Source organism: Glycine max, chromosome 10, assembly GCF_000004515.6.
Source record: "Glycine max cultivar Williams 82 chromosome 10, Glycine_max_v4.0, whole genome shotgun sequence".
Taxonomy (NCBI): Eukaryota; Viridiplantae; Streptophyta; class Magnoliopsida; order Fabales; family Fabaceae; genus Glycine; species Glycine max.
In genome coordinates, this window is record NC_038246.2 from 10776680 (window position 1) to 10785421 (window position 8742).

Sequence of the window (8742 nt, forward strand, 5' to 3'; positions counted from 1 at the left end):
AACCATCCCTTTTTTAAAAAAACAAGAGATCGTTAATGGTCCAATGCCTTAACGTTTCTCTCCTTTCAAAAACAAGAGATCGTTAATGGCCCAATGCCTTAACATTTCTCTCCTTTCAAAATCAAAAGATCGTTTAATGGTCCAACGCCTTAAATGACCTTTGTTCAATTAAAATCTATCTTGCGAAAAAAGATAAAAACAACTTAACCAACGTTTAGTTCAGAAAGAACTACGTAGGTCTGATTTCCTCATCGCAATTGAGGATATGTAGGAGCGAGGGAAACACCCTTGTCGACCATAAAAAGATAAAAAATACAAAAGGCCCATAAAAAACATAAAAACATAAAAGAGGGAAAATAAAACAAATTGAAGACATGATATTGCACATTTGATTAAAGGTCATCGTCCTTTGTGACGGATGCATGGAATGCTAACACCTTCCCCGTGCGTAAAAACAACTCCCGAACCTTTCACACTTAAAGTTCGTAGACCACACGTTTCGGTTTTTTTGACGTTTTCCTCAAATAAACATTGGTGGCGACTCCGCGCGCCTTCCTTCCTTGGAAGACGCACCCGCGAGCCTCCGTGTCGTCCTCCCGCCGTATGGTAGGTTGTGATAGTCAGCGACTCAGCAGGGGACATGTTTTCGAGAGTTAGGCCTATTTTTGTGCAAATGTTGTAAATTCCCTTCCATCGTTTTTATTTCCTTTATGTTCTTATATAACTCTGTAATGTTTTAAGCATGTTGTAATATATGCATGAAGTAAATAGTTGTTCATTTGATGCACACAAACACAAACACCTTTTTGCATGCATGATGAGTTGAAAAAGGGCCCTATACCCGGGTCCATGGGAACCTAGGAAGCGGAGGTGAATCTGTGGTCATGCTATGTCTTCGACTTGCTTGATGACAGTGAAACCTCATCTAGAGTTTTTCTCTTTAATGATGTATTGTTGCTGGTAGTTCCTACCGCCATAATATTTTTTGTTAAAGGAAATGATACCTCTAGAAACCATCAAGAAAGATATGACTACCTCAAGAATTGTTACTAAAAAACCTTTAGTTCCTCCTATTTAGGTACCCAAAATAAGGGCACGGAGCAAGCACGCTACGTGCTGTTGTTTTCTTTAGAACACTATTATGCATGAAATGACATGTGTGTCTCTGCTGCATGTTTCAACTGAGAGTATTACCTTGATTTTGTGTCTCGACCGCAACCAAAACCTTGCACTTTTTTCGCCATGTCGTGTCATTACGCTTGCATTGTATGTTTGGTCCCGTCATGTTGTCACGGGAAGCCGGAAGGTCCACATCACCTTTTTAAGTACATACATAGGGGACTGTGCTGCCCAAATGTTGTAGTTAAAAAGAGACAATCGTCCAGCCTCCCGTGTCCGAAATATGCATTGGTGTCATGCATCGCATAAACATTTCTTCATGCATTCATCTATTTCTCCCATGGCATATGCCAGAGTATTGATTCACACAAGAACTTTCCATTCTAGCAAAGCATGGGATTAAGTCAAATGCCTCTGCTCAAGAAAAGGTTTTACCAAGTCAAGATCAAGGGTCTAGAGGTCACCAGTTTACAAGAATTAAGGGAGTTGATGGGGCAGCTCCAGTGGCAAGCCTTTCGCAAAGCCTATGGTAAGATTTGGAACTTGGCTATGATAGAAGCCTTTGCAAAGGCGATCGCTTCCCTCACCCAGCACTATGACCAACCCCTGAGATGTTTCACCTTCAAAGATTTCTAGCTAGTGCCGACAGTAGAAGGGTTCGAAGAAATTCTTGAATGCCCTCTGGAAGGGAGGAAGCCTTATCTCTTTTCTGGATTCTACCCCTCCATGTCTAGAATCGCCAGAGTAGTTAGAATTTCAGCACAAGAATTAGACCGAGTAAAGCAAAATAGAAATGGAGTGGCCGGTATACCAAGAAAATGTCTAGAAGAAAGAGCAAGGGCCTTGGCAAGTCAAAACGAGTGGCCTCCTTTCATTGATATCCTAGCGCTGTTAATCTTCGAAGTCGTCCTCTTTCCAAACGTGGATGATTTGGTGGACCTAGCAGCAATTGACGCTTTCCTCGCCTTTCACCACAACAAGGAAAGTCCAGTCGTCGCCATCTTGGCCAACATATACGACACATTTGACCGGAGGTGTGAAAAGAGTAATGCAAGAATTGTCTGTTGCACGTCAACCCTCTATGTGTGGTTGGTTTTGCACCTTTTCCGCCAAGATGCGAGACACACCTGCCCACTGCAAAGTCACCATTCGTGCGCAGAAAAGAGAGAAGCAAATTGGGACCAACTCTTGGCAAGCATAGAAGGGGCGTCGATCAATTGGTTCCCTCGCTGGAAGGAGGGAAGATCAGGAATTCTATTTTCATGCAGAAGATTTCCAAATGTTCCCTTGATAGGGACAAGGGGTTGTATCAACTGTAATCCCATCCTCGCAATAAGACAGCTTGGCTACCCCATGAGGGGAGCGTTGTTGGTGGAGAGCCTCACATCTTTCGTCACACGAGGTTTTAGTGACCCCAATGCAAGGGTGCTCCAGGGAGTCCGCAAGGCATGAGAGGTGGTGCAGAGAAAGGACAGAGAACTTAGGGGGAGTAGCAATGGAACCATCGGCGAGTATCATAGGTGGTTGAGAGCCTACACACGAGGTCTAGATTGGCTCCCGAAGCTGAGAGCACTAAAGAGGAAGAGGCTGAAGCCTCAGAGGAAAGCAAAGTGGTGCAAGCCCTCAAAGCGAAACTCGAGAAAGCCCAAGCAGTCAAGGAAAGATTCAAAACAACAGCCGTCAGAATCCGAAGGGAGAATGACGAACTGAGGGACATCAATACAGCCATTGCCAAAGTCTTGGAGCAAGAAACCAAGAGGTTTCGGAAGGAAGAACACGGCCGAAATAAGTTTTGAGGAGCTTTGTGGGGCAGCAACAACGAGCTTAAACTCTAGAGAGAAAAAAGAGACCAGTCACGAGTAGAAGGCATGATTCTAAAGGACAAATTGAAGACTTGTCTAAGGTCCAAAAAGAGTTTGTCTCAGCAGCTGAGCGAGATCGAAGCAAACATGTTAGCCATCATCGGCAAGTACAAAGAAGAACTAGATTTGGCAACATCCCATGAGCATAAGGTGGCGGATGAGTATGCCCAAGTGTACATGGAAAAGAATGCAAGGGGAAGGATGATTGACGCATTGCACCCAGAAGCAACGATGTGGATGGATCGATTCGCCCTTACTTTGAACGGGAGTCGAGATCTTCCCCGATTACTAACAAAGGCCAAGGCGATGGCAGACTTGTACTCAACCCCCAAGGAAATCCATGGGCTCCTCAGCTATTGCCAGCATATAATAGACTTGATGGCCCATATAATTAGAAACCGTTAGGGCGGTTGTATTGTCACCCGGATCTTGACTAGTTGAAAATTTTTCTTCTCTTTAAATAAAATGAGGTTGAACCCATGAGTTTGCTCAAAAGACTAGTGTGAATCCAATGCCTCGACAATTTACTTCTAGCATGCATTCATACTTAACTGCCTTGTTGCATACTCACCGCATTTTGCCTCTCTAGGTGGAAACATCATAACTAAACACGCTCCAAAGCACCCCTATCGTACCCACTCCAAGTCTAGAACGATGGCAAACTTGGAAGAGGTGCAAGAACAGATGAAGGCTAATATGTCGGCCTTAAAAGATCAAATGGCTTCCATGATGGAAGCCATGTTAGGAATGAAAAGGCTGATGGACAGCAGCCGTCGCAGCTAGTATCGCCGCTAAAGTGGACCCAGTCCTTCAGCCCGCAACAAGCCCAACACACCACCCTGCCCCGGACATGAGGGGACGAGGAAGAGACACTATGGGACGCGCCAACAGCCCGCATCCGGGGTACATCCGAAATGTCTTCCCTTATGGCTTGCCTCCCAACTTCACACCACCAACATTGTATGATAACATAGATCATGCCCCTCCCTAGCCTATTGGGGTTGCCTATGAAGGTCTGTGGGAGCATTTTCACAGGGAGGATAACTCTTACCCCCCGTTCACCGCCGAAGGACTGACACCGGACACGCTACCTCAACCCAACATAGTGGGGGTCTTTCAACCCCAATACTCTTGTCTATGGGAGGGCCGCCTCCGGCAGCGGAGGGGAGGGAAAAGCTCGACCTCCTCGAAGAGAGGTTAAGAGCCATCGAAGGATTTGGTGACTTTCCGTTCGCGGACATGATGGACTTGTGCCTAGTGCCAGACGTTATTATCCCTCCCATGTTCAAAGTACCGGACTTTGACAAGTACAAAGGGACTACTTGTCCCAAGAACCATATGAAGATGTACTATTGAAAGATGGGCACGAATTCAAGGGATGAAAAGTTGCTTATGCACTTCTTCCAAGACAGTTTTTCCGGCGCTGTGGTGGTTTGGTACACCAACTTGAAGGCATCTCGCATTCAATCATGGAAGGACCTGATTACTGCCTTTATTAGGCAGTACCAATACAACACAGATATGGCTCCTGATAGGACCTAGCTTCAAAACATGTGCAAGAAAAACACGAATCCATCAAAGAGTATGCCCAGAGATGGAGGGATTTGGCGGCCCAGATGGTACCTCCTATGATGGAAAGGGAGATGATCACCATGATAGTAGACACTTTGTCGATGTTCTACTATGAAAAGTTGGTAGGCTATATGCCCTCTAGCTTCACAGACCTCATCTTCACGCCAGCACCAACAATCAGAGGGTGGGAACAACTGAGGCAAGGAAGAAGGAAGGCGGCACCCACACTGTCACCTCCACACCTACTTAGCCTAAGTCTCAACCGGCCCCACACGGCACCCACCAGTATGCCCAGCATCACCCAAGCTTTGCGGCCCACGCCGAAAGCTCTTCTCCCTTGGCACCCGGCTAACTAAGGACACCCGCACCACCACCAAGGGTCTCCTCTCTGGCGCCGGCTCCAGCCCAGTCTCGTCCTAACAACAACTTTTCCCCCAACACGAGCTACAATGCCGGAAGAAGCCCTTCGGTGAGGAGAACCCCAGAATTGGCCCCGATTCCCATGTCCTGTAGGGACCTCTTGCCATCACTACTGTCTAACCATATGGTGGTAGTAACCCTGGAAAGAACTTATCAAGTCCCCTTTCCCAAGTGGTACAATCCCGACATCACATGCGCATACCACGGGGGAACCCCAAGGCACTGGATTGAGCAATGCCTCGCCTTCAAAACCAAGGTTCAAAGTTTGATCAAGGCAGGATGGCTGACATTCCAAGAGGATGGGCCCAATGTGAAGACCAACCCACTTGCCAATCACGGAGGACCGGCCGTCAACGTAGTAGAGGAGTGTGGGTCGCGACAGCCCAAGCATTTGGGAGACGTGATAACCTTAAGAAGGTTTATCTTTGAAGACCTGCAAGAGGCAGGTGTGGTTCCCCCCAGCGGGAACAAAGAAGACCCCTGCTTGATGCACCCGGGTCTGCCACACGACATGGAGACATGCATGACACTAGAGGAGTTGTTGCAGCGTATGATCGATCTTGGTCAGCTTGAAGTCAATAGTTGGAGCGAGAATGAACAGCATGTCTGCATGCAATCCGCGGATATGGAAACTCCTAAGAAATCGAAACCCCTAGTGATATATTTCACCCGGGTCTCTGCACCCCAGCGGCACCAAGACACGCCCACGACATCAAGCCGAGGGCCGGCCTCCTTTCCCTACAAAAGCAGCAAGGCGGTACCGTGGAAGTATGCCCCCCTAAACCTGTGCGAGAAGAAAGAAGACACCGCCAACATCAACTCACTCTTGACGAAGGTAACCAACATCACCGAGCTAAGTGGCGTGACCCGTAGCAGTCGCATCCTTGCGACACCTGACTTACCAGCACAACCCGTTAATGCTAAGGGAAAGGCTAAGGAAAATGAAGGACCAGCCAGTAACGCGACTCCCGCTCCGAAGGAGGATGTGCCGACAGGGAGGTTCGCTGAGAAGAAAGTGGAGTCTAGCAGAAAGGAGGTGTCGGTAAAAGGGGCCAGTGAATTCCTTCGAATAATCCAACAAAGCAAATACAAGATCATAGAGCAGCTTAACAAAAGCCCAGCTAGGGTCTCCCTCCTAGAGCTACTCATAAGCTCGGAGCCTCATCAGGCATTATTGATCAAAGTGCTAAACGAGGCCCACGTGGCCCAAGACATGTCCGTGGAGGGTTTTGAGGGGATAGTCAACAACATTACTGCCAATAACTATCTTACCTTCACAGAAGAGGAAATCCCTGCTGAAGGACGAGGGCACAACAGGACCCTACACATCTCCGTCAAGTGCATGGACCATGTTATGGCCAAGGTCCTCATCGACAATGGCTCGAGCTTGAATATGATGCCAAAAAGCACGTTGGAAAAGTTGCCTTTCAATGCATCCCACTTAAGGCCAAGCACCATGATAGTCCAGGCATTCAACGGGAGCCGTCGGGAGGTGAGGGGGGAGATCGACCTCTCGATCCAAGTAGGACCCCACACTTGTAAGGTTACCTTTCAAGTGATAAATATAAATCCTGCTTACAGTTGCTTATTGGGCCGACCTTGGATCCACTCACTTGGAGTAATACCCTTGACGCTTCACCAGAAATTGAAATTTATGGTGGAGGGCCTTTTGGTCATCGTCTCGGGAGAGGAGGACCTTCTAATAAGCTTCCTGTCCTCCATGCCCTATGTCGAAGCCACCGAAGAAGCTCTGGAAATGGCCTTCCAATCTTTCGAGATAGTAAGTAATACCTCGGTGGAGTCCCTCCCAATGTGTCCTCGCATGTCTAGTGCAGCGGTCATGGTAGCCCATGTCATGTTAGGGCATGGTTACTAGCCCGACATGGGCTTGGGGAAGAACAATGACGGCAGGCCCGACTCTGGAAGTTCGATTTGGGATATAAGCCTACGCAGGCCAACATAAGGAAGAGCGGCTGGGAAAAGAGAAACCGGGGCACTGGCTCACAGCTAAGGGCACATGTGAAGGAGCCCCTCCCTGTCTCCTCAACGAGAGCTTCGTCAGCGTAGGCTTGAGGTGTGAAGAGGAAGTGGCCATGGTGCACGATGAATCCCCTCAAAGGTGTCCCGACCTGGTGCAACCATGTCCCCCGGGTTTGCAGCTGGGAAACTGGCAAGTCATGGAACGGCCCGAGGTTTCCTCGGCAAGCATAATGTAAACCATGAGTTTTAAGAACCCTATGGCTGGGCCTAGGCTTTAGGGTTCTCCTTTTGATAAGGCGTTACTCATTTCAATAATACAAGATCTTTTGCTCATCTATTCTTGCGCCTTCACCCTTCTTCATTCATTTGCATATTTATTTCTTTCTGCTGTGATACAGATACGACGACGAGTTCTATGAAGGTACTGATACCAAGGACTCGGCCGTCGATTTTGGGTGAGAAGCAGATCCGATGGAGGAGGAAGAAGATGCCACAGGGTTATCCCCGAAGATGGAAAGGATGGTCTCCCAAGAGGACTGGGCGTTGAAGCCGCAACAAGAGGAAACAGAGGTCGTAGATCTTGGTGCTGGCGATGAAAGGAAGGAGGTAAAGGTGGGAACGGGCATGACTGCCTCTATCCATAACAAGCTGGTGACTTTACTAAGAGACTACCAAGACGTCTTCGCCTGGTCATATCGAGATATGCCTGGCTTAGACTCTGACATTGTACAGCACAGGCTCCCCTTGAATCCCAGATGTTCCCGGTGAAGCAAAAGTTGAGGAGGATGAAGCCCAAAATGTCCTTAAGGATTAAAGAGGAAGTAAAGAAGCAATTTGATGCGGGCTTCTTAGCCATGGTTCGATACCCTAAGTGGGTGGCCAATATAGTCCCTATCCCAAAGAAACACGGGAAGGTGCGAATGTGTGTAGACTATCGGGACCTAAACCGAGCCAGTCCCAAGGATAACTTTCCTTTACCACACATTGATGTCCTCATGGACAACATCGCCAATTTCACTTTGTTTTCCTTTATGGATGGCTTCTTGGGCTACAACCAGATAAAGATGGCACCAGAGGACATGGAAAAGACAATGTTCGTCACCTTGTGGGGAACATTCTGTTATAAGGTGATGTCCTTCGGGCTCAAGAACGTCGGGACAACGTATCAGTGGGCGATGGTGGCTTTGTTCCACGATATGATGCATCAAGAAATCGAAGTGTACGTGGACAATATGATTGCCAAGTCCATAAACGAAGAAGAACATCTCGTCAACTTACGGAAGTTGTTCAAGAGGTTACGGAAGTACTGGCAAAGGTTGAACCCGGCCAAGTGCACTTTCAGGGTCAAATCGGGAAAACTATTAGGTTTCATTGTGAGCCAAAAGGGGATAGAGGTTGACCCCGAAAAAGTTAAGGCCATCCTTGAAATGCCAGAGCCGCACACTGAAAAGCAAGTCTGAGGTTTCTTGGGGCGCTTGAACTACATCTCCAGGTTCATATCATAGCTCACGGCTACCTGTGAGCCGTTATTCAAGCTTTTGCGCAAGGATCGGTCTATTCGTTGGAATGACGATTGTCAAGAGGCGTTTGGAGAGATCAAGCAATGTCTCATGAACCCCTCGGTGCTGATGCCACCGGTGGCTGGAAGACCTCTCTTCCTCTATATGATAGTGTTGGATAAGTCAATGGGGTGCATGTTGGGGCAACATGATGATTCTGGAAAGAGGGAATGCGTTGTCTATTACCTAAGTAAGAAATTCACAGCCTGCGAAATGAATTACTCCCTTTT

The 8742-nt window shown here is 47.7% G+C and overlaps 1 protein-coding gene across 1 annotated transcript; it reads left to right on the forward strand.

Moving 5' to 3' along the window:
* Positions 1–5097: 5097 nt before the first annotated feature.
* Positions 5098–7412, forward strand: LOC100808397 (uncharacterized). The gene is made up of 3 exons (XM_006589838.1): positions 5098–6841; positions 6927–7185; positions 7352–7412. The coding sequence occupies exons 1-3, from the start codon at positions 5098–5100 to the stop codon at positions 7410–7412; spliced, it is 2064 nt and encodes a 687-aa protein (XP_006589901.1).
* Positions 7413–8742: the final 1330 nt, after the last annotated feature.

What these genes read in the sequence shown, in the direction of transcription:
- LOC100808397 (XM_006589838.1), top strand. Translation starts at nt 5,098, where the DNA reads ATGGTGGTAGTAACCCTGGAAAGAACTTATCAAGTCCCCTTTCCCAAG. An exon ending in CCATGTCATGTTAGGGCATG is followed by an intron (nt 6,842 to 6,926) that starts GTTACTAGCCCG and finishes AAGCCTACGCAG; the next exon opens with GCCAACATAAGGAAGAGCGG. An exon ending in GTTTCCTCGGCAAGCATAAT is followed by an intron (nt 7,186 to 7,351) that starts GTAAACCATGAG and finishes GCTGTGATACAG; the next exon opens with ATACGACGACGAGTTCTATG.